At 35.8% G+C, this 14,119-nt stretch overlaps 1 protein-coding gene across 4 annotated transcripts in view; it reads left to right on the top strand.

Moving 5' to 3' along the window:
- The first annotated feature begins 263 nt into the window (after window positions 1-263).
- LOC117326056 (eyes absent homolog 1-like) overlaps window positions 264-14,119 on the top strand; it is a 61,268-nt gene continuing 47,412 nt past the window's right edge. For 2 of the 4 annotated variants that reach the window (XM_033882652.1, XM_033882650.1), the window contains exons 1-3: window positions 265-782; window positions 1,976-2,043; window positions 13,155-13,279. In XM_033882652.1, coding sequence (XP_033738543.1) covers window positions 708-782; window positions 1,976-2,043; window positions 13,155-13,279 — 268 coding nt within the window. In that variant the 5' untranslated portion in view covers window positions 265-707. Of the gene's footprint in view, window positions 783-1,975; window positions 2,044-13,154; window positions 13,280-14,119 lie in introns of all 4 variants that reach the window. The other 2 variants (XM_033882651.1, XM_033882653.1) reach the window with 2 other exon arrangements.

Raw genomic sequence — 14,119 nt, 5'->3', positions numbered from 1 at the left:
TAAAGAGATTATTATTCAAACATGTTGAAAGCTAAACCATATGGCTGTATGTATAGAGGAAATTGTCCTGTAGATTGACCAATGGTTAGAGGGACTGACTGACCCCTGTGGTCCAGTGTGGACCCCCCTGTTGTGCCCCCCAAGGTTGTGATTTATCAGGAGCCCCACAGGAGATATGGAAGTGACACTCCCCCATCATCTTGCAGCCCCTGTGATTGTACATACATACATACACACACATTCTCAAGTCAGGCTGGGAGCTGGTACACGTGTGTGACCCAGAAACTTTGGTGTTTTGAGTCATGATGGTGTGTAAACTAGTTTAGAGGGAAGCCATGTTGGCTGCGATGTTTCTTTCTGGGTTTTCTGGCTTATAGGGCCCAATGTGCTTCCATGTTGACCAACAAACATGATTTGGATTTACGGCCAGGAAACTCTGAAGTTTGTGAGATTCTGACTTTGCAGTGTAATTTACATGTACCAGGATTTTGAGTAGCAGTCAGCTGTCTTACAAGTCAGCATTTTGGCATCTGGAAGCTGGCATTGTTGATCTGCCTACAAGGACCTGAGTGCCGTGAGACTGTGTTTTGCCTGCTTCTGTCCCCGGGACTCTGGTGTACCCCTAAAGTTTGGTAGGATTGGCGACCCCTCCTAGGGGCCTGCTTCTAGAGAAACTTACCCAACTCTTACACATATCACCTACCAAAATGATTCTTGGAAGTGAAAATCCAAACCTGCACCACGTTTCATTAATTCAAATTTCACCACCAGGATCCCCATTGGTGAGTTCTCTAATGACATCACACCAATGATATCTAGATTGATGACATCACAATGACAGTGACCTCAGAATTTTGGTGGCCTAACTGCATTGATGACCTTATCAAGCTTACATTGGCAATTTGGAGCTGTCAGTCTTTATGTTATTGTAGCTATGTCCAATTTTAACAGGTCACGAATGTTTTGGTTGTGTTTTGGGGTGAAAAAAATGTTCTTGATTCATTGATATTGTTGAAATTTGTATAAGGTTCACCAAGAATTTAGAAGGCATGCTCCCATTTTTCTCTCATTGACATTGTCCCAAACTCGCTGATGTCAATTGCCATTTCTGAAATGAATTCGTCCCGAAATGTCTTCACATCATTTACAGCATTGGCGATATTCATGTGTCAATGATGTCGTCCATATCGTTTCCCAGTCAATGACGACATAAAAAAATCTCATAGAAATAGTAACATTGGCTTATATACTGCGGCAACGGTGACATCAGTGAAGGTATGGTCATAACAGTGACGTCCGCCGAGATATCACTCTTACTGTGACGTCCGCTGAGATATCGCCGTAACAGTGATGTCCGCTGAGATATCACTCTTACTGTGACGTCCTCTGAATCACCGTAACAGTGACGTCCGCTGAGATATCACCCTTACTGTGACGTCCTCTGAATCACCGTAACAGTGACGTCTGCTGAGATATCACTCTTACTGTGACGTCTCTGAATCACCGTAACAGTGACGTCTGCTGAGATATCACTCTTACTGTGACGTCCGCTGAGATATCACGTAACAGTGACATTAGTTAAGATCATGTCCAGTTGATGATGTGGACTTCAATAAAAGTACAAATATAATACTAACCCCTCCCCACTGAGTCCAAGTGTGAATCTTCTAAACTTTCTATACATTTCATACAATCGTAAAATGAGATTTTGTGTCCTCTTGTCGAGAGGACAGCGACGGACGGGGGATCGTACAGCGTTTTATTGTTAACTTACCTTGTCCGAAATAGTTCAGTGTATCAACTCTTGTTGTTTTAGTCAAGCGTGACATTGACTGCCAGTTTGGTGTTTTCTTTTCGTTATCCTGAAGTTAGCCACTAGTGTGTTAGGTGTTGGGCCTAGGGCCTTCAAGTGTTTAACTGTAATGGTCAGTCACCACAAGGATAATGACATGCGTAACCTCTTGATATTTTACAGTTGAAGCGAGCTCGGAAAGAGTCGGAGAAGCGTGAAGACACTCCGGAGAGAAATCTAGTGGACCAAGGGTAAGTTTGGTCATCACTCCTATATACACCTGTAATTGTAGATCTACCTGTGAGTTAACGACGTAGTTCCTACCTGACATGCCACACCTGCCTTTCATCATAAGTAACAAGTATACTATAGTATTGGATAAGCATTATTACCCCATTTTTTTTTTTTTTAATTTTGTCAAAATTGACAGGTTTTCGATTGTGAGAGTGTCCAATGTTACTTTTAGACATGTCCAAAATAACTTACCTGTAGTTTAGTTAACAACCTTACACAAAACCCTTGTCCTGAATCACAAATGTTTTACCTGTTACCTTTAAATATCTAAATAAAATGTGTAGTCGAATTCTTCCTATACGAAGCTGTAGTTGACACGCTTTGTTTATAGATACCGCAGTAAGTGACACGGAATTTACCTACGTACTGTTCTATTTTCTTACACCTGTTTTCAGACTTGGATGGTACACCTTCACAATGTTGTCTTTCGGTAGAAATACTAACAAGTTGGTATGGATCTGCGTTGACCCGCTGACAATAAGGGTTATTTGGAACCTGTTCTATCTATTTTTATCCTGTTCCTATTCAGGTGCCTGATTTCCTTTTGACACATAGTCTGTGATGTAGGAAACAAAAATACAAGTTAAGGAGTTATGCAGGGTTCTTTTTAGTCAAGTTGGGATTGTAATCTGGTGTTTTACAGGATTTATCAGGCAATTCTGTACAATATGTCAGATTCAGGTTTTTACTATTGATAAAGGGTTCATTACAGAGATACTTAATATGCAGATTATACAGGGTTCAGTATAGACAGGTAATAGTTTTGTTAAGGGTTCATTACAAAGATAAAACAGATTATACAGGGTAAAGTATAGAGATTATACAGGGTACAGTATAGAGATTATACAGGGTTCAGTATAGAGATTATACAGGATTCAGTATAGAGATTATACAGGGTTCAGTATAGAGATTATACAGGGTACAGTATAGAGATTATACAGGGTTCAGTATAGAGATTATACAGGATTCAGTATAGAGATTATACAGGGTTCAGTATAGACATACAGGGTACAGTATAGAGATTATACAGGGTTCAGTATTGAGATTATACAGGGTTCAGTATAGAGATTATACAGGGTACAGTATAGAGATAATACAGGGTTCAGTATAGAGATTATACAGGGTTCAGTATAGAGATTATACAGGGTACAGTATAGAGATTATACAGGGTTCAGTATAGAGATTATACAGGGTTCAGTATAGAGATTATACAGGGTTCAGTATAGAGATTATACAGGGTTCAGTATAGACAGGTCATACAGATTATACAGGGTTCAGTATAGACAGGTCATACAGATTATACAGGGTTCAGTATAGACAGGTCATACAGATTATACAGGGTTCAGTATAGACAGGTCATACAGATTATACAGGGTTCAGGATAGACAGGTTATACTGTTAATACAGGGTTCAGGATAGACAGGTTATACTGTTAATACAGGGTTCAGAATAGACAGGTTATACTGTTAATACAGGGTTCAGTATAGACAGGTTATACTGTTAATACAGGGTTCAGAATAGACAGGTTATACTGTTAATACAGGGTTCAGTATAGACAGGTTATACTGTTAATACAGGGTTCAGTATAGATAGGTTATACTTTTAATACAGGGTTCAGAATAGACAGGTTATACTGTTAATACAGGGTTCTTTTTACTTTGGTTCATACTGAATCACTCACCTGTATATTCTGGAGACCTTATTATACATAATTCTAAAAAATGATGGAGTTCAACTTTTAAAGCAAATACTAGGCCTGTAGTGTTTTGGACAAGGAAGGTTGTTATAGAATTCGTAAGCATTTCTAAATGTTGACGAACCTTATCTAGAACTTTGATTCAGAAAACAAAGGTTTCTATGCATGAGTAGGCAATTTTGTCTGTGAATATAGTAGTAAATGTGTGGAAAAAAGATGAAAGAATTTTTCAGACAATATGTTTCATTATTTTCTACTGATGTAATTTTAGGTCTGGTTTGAAAGCTTACATACGATAAATCATTTATTTCCTGTGCAACTCAACACGGGACATATGCGTTTGGGAAATGGAATGAACTTGTAAAAACAGAGTCGGTAATATTTATGTTTGTATATAGACAGAATATGCTTCCTGCTACAGCATATATTTACCAATAGTTAATGATTTTCATCACAACATGAGTCACAGCTGTCTGAATTATAATACATAAACTTTTAATTCTTAGGATTATTATGAAATTTGAATACATCAGCATTAAAAGATGCAATCTTATAATTTTCTTAATGGCCATGGAATATAATTTGGACGGGACTTTAGTTGACTATAGACCTAGGACATATTAGATTGAGGACCCTAGAACTGTTGGTCAGGTAGATAGAAAGTGTGGGGAAGGTTACATCTTGGTTAAGGGGTTTTGTATCATCACACCAGAGAAGGTGGAGAGGGAAGAAAGGGAGATAATCACTACCTAGTTGCAGCACACCAATCTCTTTTTGGCTTACACTTAGTTATGAAAAAAAACAATTTTTAAAATCTAGATTTAATTAGTAGAATGAGAATTTAATATGCCAGTGACTTGGTAATTTTTTCAGAAACCCCCATTCTGAAAGAAAAAAACCCAACTCCCACCGACCAATTGTTTACATAAATGGATATAAACTCTTGCAGAGCGGCTGATATAGGCCTATTAACACAACAAGTTGCCATGCTTAATATTCCCACATGTTTCTTAACAAATCCAGTCATTCCGGATGTTGAAGAAATCATTTGAATTAGTTCAGCTTTAAAAGTCCTTTGTGTCCAACTTTTAAACACTGCACTAAAAAGGCAACAAGTGGCTTGATTGTAGTTTTCACTCCTGGCTGAGCAGTACTGTGTGTTTAAGATAACTAGAGTCACACCTATGTGTGGGGATAAATGTGTTTTAGTCCACAACCGAGAGGCCTTTTTAGATACAGGACCCATTCTTCTCCGGCCATCCAGCCATGTAGGATCACAACTGTAATTAATGGCGGAGGGCCTAAGGAGAGAGCAAAGATTCCTTCCCTAACACAATAGGGTGTTGATCTTGGCCGTCTGCCAATCACTGTCAAACCAACCCAAAACTACTGTCAAGATGCAGTGGTTTATTTTTCAAATTTGAAGAGAAAGGATAAACAATTAACTTATATTTATTTATCCAAATTTAAAAAAAAAATCTAGAAATAGTTGATATGTGCCAAAGGAAGTCAATTTTGATGTCTTTCTTGCCCTTGTCTCTTAGAAACCAAGAGTTTGTAAGGCGTATGTGGGATCGAAATGTTCATTGCAGTGACAGCTAATTGCAAAAGAAATTGCTGTGCACCTATCTCATACTGCAATGTAATAAACGAAATTCTTTGTATGATCTTCATTTCCATTAATTGTTTAATAGAAGAGTCAGTAATGCTTCATTGTTAAGAGGAGATTTATTTTATGACTTTCCTACAACTCCCACTGACATAGCACACAGCCCTCAACTTTAATATAAAACTTGTATAATCAGTCATGTATATTCAGTATTCTTGATCTGACATGCTGTCTAATATTTAAAACCTTGAGTATTCTGACATCCTGTCTAATCTGACCCTTGAGTATTCTGACAACCTGTCTATAACCTGACCCCTGAGTATTCTGACAACCTGTCTATAACCTGACCCCTGAGTCATCTGACAACCTGTCTATAACATGACTTCTAAGTATTCTGACAACCTGTCTATAATCTGACCCCTGAGTCATCTGACAACCTGTCTATAACCTGACTTCTGAGTATTCTGACAACCTGTCTATAACATGACTTCTGAGCATTCTGACAGTCTGTCTATAACATGACTTCTGTGTAATCTGACAACCTGTCTATAACCTGACCTCTGAGTATTCTGACAAACTGTTTAATCTAAACCCTGAATATTCTGATATCCTGTCTAATCTGACACCAGTCTGAGTTTCCTACTAGTAGCTAATCCAACATAATGTCACCCTTTTTCTGTATTGTAAAAAAAGTAATAAATCTTATGAATTTCAATCTGTTTAACCTGGCAAATATGACACAGACTTCATACCAAATAAGTTCATTTAATGAAAAAACAACAACATACATGTTCATATTTATTTAAACCCAACCCTCTAATTAAATACTACTTTGCGAATTCCTCGCCCATTCCTACGTAATATACAGGCTGGAGACAAGTATAATTTATCTCTCTCTCTTCTCCTACTTTACTAGTGCTACTAAGTAAAGAGGCTGCCCATGTAGATAGCTTGTTAAATAGCTACTGGAAGCAAATGCCATTCATTATCTACATATAAGTTAAACAACTTCTCCTTCAAAGACGGAGAGATGGAGAGTGAGAACTTTGGACACCATGGAAAGAAGACCTTTTCCTCAGGTAATCACCCTTCAGATGCTAATCAGGGGCAGGGCACTCAACTCAAAAACATCGTAATTGAGGTCAATTCCGACTCATCAGATATGATAAGACTTCTGAAAAGAGGTAGATGAAGCCGGTGTCGGGAGTAACTAGTCCTGTCTGACAGGAAACCAGGCAGAAGAGCTCCAAAGCGAGAAGAAACTACCTTGATGCGTTTCCAACTAGCAATGGTTATCTATAGTTGATTACATTTACCAATTAACGAGGACGAGGTGATGTCAAAATGGTTTGAATATCTCTCTTATTTAGATTCCATTTAAGATAAATGTGTTATTGGCCTTGCAGTTTCATTTCTAGTGCAAATAAATGGGGTCTGTATATTTTCCTCATTGCAGTGCCTACTTTCCTTTCTGTACTTGTAAACTTACCTAGGTTTATATAATATAGGTGCATGTTATACCTATGTATTTATCTACCTGTATAGGTACCTGTCCATCATCTTACCTGTATCAATCTGGTATTTAGGGTTTCCTGTTCAAAGGTGTCACCTGTATATTACTTGACCAAAGTGTCACCTTTAGTCTGCAATACACAGGGTAAATATACTTGCATTTGATTGGATGCTGACAAAATAGTTGACTGTGATTGGCTCATCCTTGTCATGTGATAATGTGGATGCTTGTAAAGGTACAGGATACCTATAGACAAGCCCCACAGTTTCCAAGGTGATACTGGAAGGTCAAGATGACCACTGATCATGACCCTCCACTCTATGACTTGACCACTGACTTGTCCCTGGACAGTGGCCTTTCCACCTCTCCTTGGAATGACAGTTTGTATGATAATATTTTCTTACAATTTTTTTGTATACAGTGCAGTTTAATTAGAATTTCAAGTAATGCTTTTTAGGAATTTCACTTGTGTCAAAAATTGATTTTTTTTTTTTTCTATATTTCAGTTGATTTTTTTTCTTTTTTTTTCTATATTTAAGTCCTGAGTTCATGTTTTTCCTGTGTTACTCGCTCAAATCTTTAATTTCTTATTTCTCTTAGTAATTTGGGACTCATCGAAATTTTGGAAATGTTGTTTTGGACTCGCCTGATAAAATCCTACTTAAATTTGACATGTATAAAATGGCTGACCTTTCAGAGTCTGGCTACAAGTATAATGATGACTTTAACATTTCCCAAACAGTAACGAGTGGTTTCTCTATATTTTGTCCAGTCTGTATGTCCAGCTGATGTGCTGGGGTCATAATTAAGACCAAGCTTGACCATTAAAAGCGGTCAGCAGGAAATTCTGTTATGTTTGTGTGTTCCTGTCCTAAGTGTCAACAGAGTATATTGACCATTGACTGGCAGCAGGAGATGACCGGTGGAAACTGGGCTCAAAGGGTGGGGCAGTAAATAGGTGTGAATTTGTTTGCTATTTACAGTTTCCATTCAACATACTGGAGGTGTTTGTCAACATCATCACAATCACAGATTACACACTTTGAATAACACATTTGACAGTGACAATGATTATCTTGTTAAGTTAATACTTTTCTTCAGTATTTTCAATAAACATACATATGTGTACATATATTCTCTGTAGAGTTAGATAATCCTTCGTATGCTTCTTAAGTTGTTTTCAGATGATTCAAACTCAACGACTCGCTCAGTCATATTATAAGGATGTGATGACATTATCACATCATAATACAAGTCCTTGAGTATATTTTCAAAAATTACGCTTGAAACAGCATTTGTGATTTCTTCATTTCTATAGTTTCATTCAACTAACATGTTCATAGCTAATATAGTAAATCATTCTATTTAAAGAGTAAATGTTATATTGAACTCTTTCTCTGTTAAATTCAATTTACAAAATGATATGTTCAATTTCTGACAGGGGAAAATTTTTATAATTTGTATAAATCAATCTGCATGTAAACGGTTCTATAAGGTTAATATTTTCAATAAATAGAGTTATTGCTTTGTTTGAGAACAAATATTAACTTTCGTGATATTTGACTTTTAAATGTATGGGCTCTGGTAGCCCACACAGCAAGAATTAGTACAGACACAGGGGTCTGGGTCCTGGAGGAGGGAGGGGATGTCTCCAGGGCAAATGAAAAATAAAGGATTCCCAAGTCAGATTTTGTTCATTGTTGGCACATAATTTCTTTGTCCAAGTTTGCATCGCCTCTGCTAAAAATTCTGGGGTAGTCTCAAAACCTCCAAATTGTCAACAGGCCTCGTGTAATTAAATGACAAGATAGCTTGGAAATAAATGATATATAAACCTCCAAGGAATAATTATAGACTTGATATTTATTGATATTGTTATTTAAATGTAATTTTAGGTTAGCACGGAAATTGTCAATAAAGATTCTGTGTTATTTGGTATAAATATGTCATCTTTATATGGAGTTAAGTCGTAAACATTTAAAAACCTTTTTGGAAAAATCGATGGATTTCTGTTTTGAATTTATTGTATTTTAGAGGTCGGAAATATAAATAATAATAGTGGATGTAGGTGCCACTGAAAGTGATTTGAAACCTTGTTTATCATTGAATTAACCCCATGATGTATGCATGATTCTTAAATCATAGTGATAATTTATGTATGAAATTGTAGCCAAACTGTGAACTTTGTATCATCGATACACTGTCTGATCGTCAATGTGAACTTGTACCTAAAACTGTGAACTTGAACCGAAAACTGTTAACTTTGTACCAATACTGTCTAATCATTAAAGCGAACTTGTACCCAAAACTATGAACTATCTTATCGTTAAAGTGAATTTGTACCTAAATTGTGAGCCTTTGTTTGTGAACTTGAACATAAACTTGTGAACTTGTATCCAAACCTGTGAACTTGTGACCACACTACCTACATCTAAGCATAAACACATCACCAGAAGTTAAATGTCTCCGCCCCACTACATTAAGCCTGGCTAAATGACTCGCCTACTTGACGTGTTTTCTTGCCCAGAGGGAACAGGGAAGGTATCTAATCAGTGTTCGATTATGAATAAAATACGGCCGTCACCAATTGTTCCTCCAATCAAATGACTTCTTATTGGGATGCCATAATGAACGCTTTGCCCATTTGATGGTTGTGCGATGGGAAATGATCGGGCTAAACAGTGTATTTGTTATCTTAAAATGTGCAAATTTTTCAAAGTTATTTCTAACTATCGGTGAGATTAGATGATGATACCTTAACTGTTTTAAAAGTGATAAATGTGGAAGATTTCACACAAAAAACCTCACCAAAATATTTTTTTTTTATTATTAAATAAAAATGTCATATCTAGTGTTTCCACTGTTGTTTTCAGATATATTTGATTTGCAGACAATTTACTTATTCAGTTAAATGATTGGAATCCATTTCCTCATTTTGTCCTCAAAAAATTATCTTTTTCAATATCATTGTTGTAGTGTCATAACTGTAGGGGTATGTCTAGAATATTAAAATTATAAATAAGATTGAGCTTTATGATTTTGATCCCTAGGATATGTCGGAGAGTGCTTTTCCAGATTTGACCAGACCCTAAGTTTAAAACTAGGGGCAGATAATCTAGGATTAGAATTTAGCTTGGCAATTCTTAAAAAAACAACTTAGGGTCTGGTGGCCAGTCTAGGGTATGGGTAGATAGGTCAGTTTTACTTTTAAAACTATTTCTTAATGTACTCAATGGCCATATGAAAACTTATATGAGTCATTACAGATATATATTGAATTTGAAATTGATTTTTTTCTATAACCTACCTATATATACAATTCAATATGAGTCTGCTTATACAGTGTTATATAAGATATTAACAAGAAAGATATTGCATTTTCTTTTCAAAATTACTGAAATATGAGAAAATGTATTGGAGCAAAAAGATATTGAAAATATAAAATGGTGTTATAAAGGTAAAGCAATTATGTATCTGTATATTATATATAAGGGTTTTTGTGTCTTTACATACCTTATTTGGGCATGTATGTGTTAGATGGACGTCATCTGTAGAAGTGGACGTCATTATGACAAAACTGGGGAGAAATTACATGGACATTACAAACCTGTCGTAGAGGAGAGATATTATTTGGAAATAATTCTGTAGGTCGAGAGGTTTTATGGTTGTAAAGACCAGTCATTTATGGGAAAACAATTAAACTCGGTTTTAATTTGGCTGATTAGATGCCGCCAAATGGTTGCTATCTCCCAGGTCTATTTGATGGCTTCCTCTGTCAAGATGGTCATTTTTGTCGATTAGTCCCGATTATTACAGATAGCAGAAATCAAAATCCTCTTAATCTGTTCCATGACCTCTTGCTGGATAATAAATTTCTCTACGATATAAATTGTGACTTCCTCGAAATGTCCTAATCAATATCGGCCTCCATCTAGCATAGCCTCGGCTAGCGGTTAGGCTTGAGGGAGGTCGCTCCCAGGCTCAGCGCGGTATTCTTCTGCAATTGTTGATAGTCTGAAGTAATGGTTTCTGACATGAAAATTATTTTAGCTGTAGATGAGAAAGCATTTTGTGGAACACATGTCATATTTCATTGAACGTCAGTGGAAGGTCTAAGGTAGCGATTCTGTACGTTCTATTCCTTTATCTGATTCACGTTAATCTGTTCATTCATTAAAGATAATCAAAATTACATCAGGAAAGTATTACATCGGCAATCATAACGGAGGGGGGAAAAGATGGATTTATTTTTCTGACAGCAGTACACAGATGGCCTTGTGAAAGGCCTCTTTTGATGGCCATGTTGTAGTTTGTGAGGTTAAATGTCCTCTATATTTCCAATCTGGCACCATTGGGATGAATCCTTGTAAATAACAGTTTTATATTTTAAGCAATTCTAGTAAGTGTATTTTTTACACTAATTCAGTACATCGTAACTTCTATAAATCATTTCATGCTTGTCTAGTTACCTAGTTATATTAGACACCCATTTTAGAGTAGGTCAGATTCATACGAATTGTGATGACGGGCCAATTACTCGAAGAAATATCCACCCAAGATTGAATGAAAACAAAGATATTCAGGAAAAAACCTAGATAAGTAATTATATTGATGATTTTCCAGTCTGTTTAAATCTATTTTCTGAATTTTGCCGATCGAATTGGGTTAACACAAAGACAGAATTGAATGGTATATGTAATTCTAATTCTTATTTTATTTTTTGCTTGGATAAACATTTTCTCAGTTAAATTAAAAACAAGATATTATGGAAGTACTGTTTTCTGCTGAGCCATCTTTGAATAGATATGAATATTCATGAGCTGTAACTATGACAACTTGTCAATGGTAATAGCTGCTGTGACAGCTAATGATAAAGGTTTGACACTGTGGACATCCATCTTGGGGGGGGGGGGGGGGGGGGGGGGAGGGGGGGAGGGAGTGAGGATGGGATGAGGGGGGTGGGGGGGTGGGGGGGGTTGCTGGTACAAGAAATACCCAACCCCAACATATGAAGATGAGTTTATGTACCTTGCCTGTCAGGTGAATTACACACCTCACAAATACACAGAACTGAACTTTTAATACAAATTTCATTCCATGTCTTATACTAAACGTGACTTAAAGGGCCATATTTATGAGGATGGTCGGTCTTACCTGGAAGACAACACTCCATATTTAGAACCCTTCTTGACCTATACTGACATCGTCAGTGCTCGTAATATCTGGTTTGAATTTGTAATTCAAAATGGATTGGTTTGTGTGTAGGTGTTTTGGCTTATATTTTATAAAAAAATATATATACACTGATATATATATATAAATATATATAACTTTAAGTCCGATTTCTCACATATATATGATATTAGTACTAGTGTATGTGTGGATGTATGTGAGAAATCTGGTTTAAAGTCTGTGTGTTTAATGTATTGACATTTTCGAAATATCTCTCCAATATCAGAGATATGTTTTTGGACACCTGTATGCGAGAGAAAATTCCCTGATTTCACATCTGTGATTATCGTTTGTGTGTGTTTAGACTGGGACAGGGGATAATCTGCATACAAAACTATTTAAATTTGTGTCTGTTTATTGTGAGAAATTTGTTTACAAATACGTAAGTTCACATTTCTTTGGCTATTTACATATCATATTTTAGTATTCAAAATTACACAGCAGAAAATTGAATTTGTCATTTACATCAGCTTTCTGTATGCTGGAAAGGAAACAAAAGAATGGGACCATCACGTGAAAACTCAACCATACAAAAAGGCATTAAAATGCGAGTAAATGAGGCAGAAAATGTATAATAACTTGTACATATTTGTGGAAACCTCGGGCAGAAACAAGGTAAAAAATATGCAGCGGACAGTTCACCGAAAAAATGCATAAAAATTACGGCACGATAAAATCTTTTGAAATTGTTTATTGAGTGGCGTGAATTGCGATGAGAGATTACTAGTTGCGTGTTGTACGGTTCCGGATCAGTGAGTGGACAGGAATAAATAAACCTTTATCTAGAAAATTGATCAATTCTCTCTATTCAACATTCTTAACCCCCTAAAAAATTGGCTACAATAGTCGGATGGGTCTTACAGAATTTTTATTCACAAACAACACGCCGATATTTACATACAGTAATGTCCGGGTCTACACTTCTACCCACCATACAACAAAATTTATAAGTGAATCTGTGTTACGATGGATATGTTCGGCTGTATTTTATTAATTTCGGGATTTTTGTACCTTCCAGGATTATAGAGCTACAGCCTCTCTCTGTGGATTCCGGAGCACACTTAGACAGCAGCCATAGCTCACCGTTAAGTTCTACCCCGGGATTAGAGAGTTCCACCCTCTCAACCAATGGCACCACAGACGGTAAGTGACAGTAATTTGTAAACATGTACGAAGTAAAAACATACCCAAATTTTGTCAATCAACGATGAAAGAAATCTACCTAACGATTCACCAGGCTATTTGAATCTTTTGTCGTGATAGGGGTTGAGATAGTTTAGTCATTTGAATGATATTACTACACCCGGCATCAATACAGTGCATTCAGTTTACCTTCTATATAACAAAACTGTAGCATACATTCCCAATTACATTGTAACAATTACAGCAATGGATCTGTCATTGAAAACAAATACATGATTACTTTGTTATACAATGCAGGTACATTTTACACTGTAATGCATGGTATTATTAATAGTTGAATATTTTGTAATGCATTGTATTATTAATAGTCGAATACTTTGTAATACAATATATTTTAATACATTTACTTTGTAATACAATGTATAAGAGCTAATACTTTGTAATACACTGTATGTTTTAATACAATTGCTTTGTAATAAATGTATGAACTAATACTTTATAATACATTGTATGTTTTAATACAATTACTTTGTTATACAATGTATGCATTAATACATTTGCTTTGTATTAAACTTTATGTACTAATACATTGTTGAATAGATTCAAACTTGAATTGTACTGACACTGTTAAATACCACATGTTTCTATAAATATCTAATTTATTCTTTATCTATTGAATAATAGAACATAATTTCAATAAATGAATCCAAAATAATTGGTAAACAATTCAAATAAATTAAAATAAATTTTAATAACTTTCCATAAATTTGAATTTTACAAATCATTCCTCATTCAAGTATTTGAATAACAAGAAGGAGAAAACACCAAGAATAAAATAAG

Source organism: Pecten maximus, chromosome 4, assembly GCF_902652985.1.
Source record: "Pecten maximus chromosome 4, xPecMax1.1, whole genome shotgun sequence".
NCBI classification, from domain to species: domain Eukaryota; kingdom Metazoa; phylum Mollusca; class Bivalvia; order Pectinida; family Pectinidae; genus Pecten; species Pecten maximus.
Note: the sequence above shows the minus strand (reverse complement) of the source record. Positions and strands in the feature narration are given on the sequence as shown.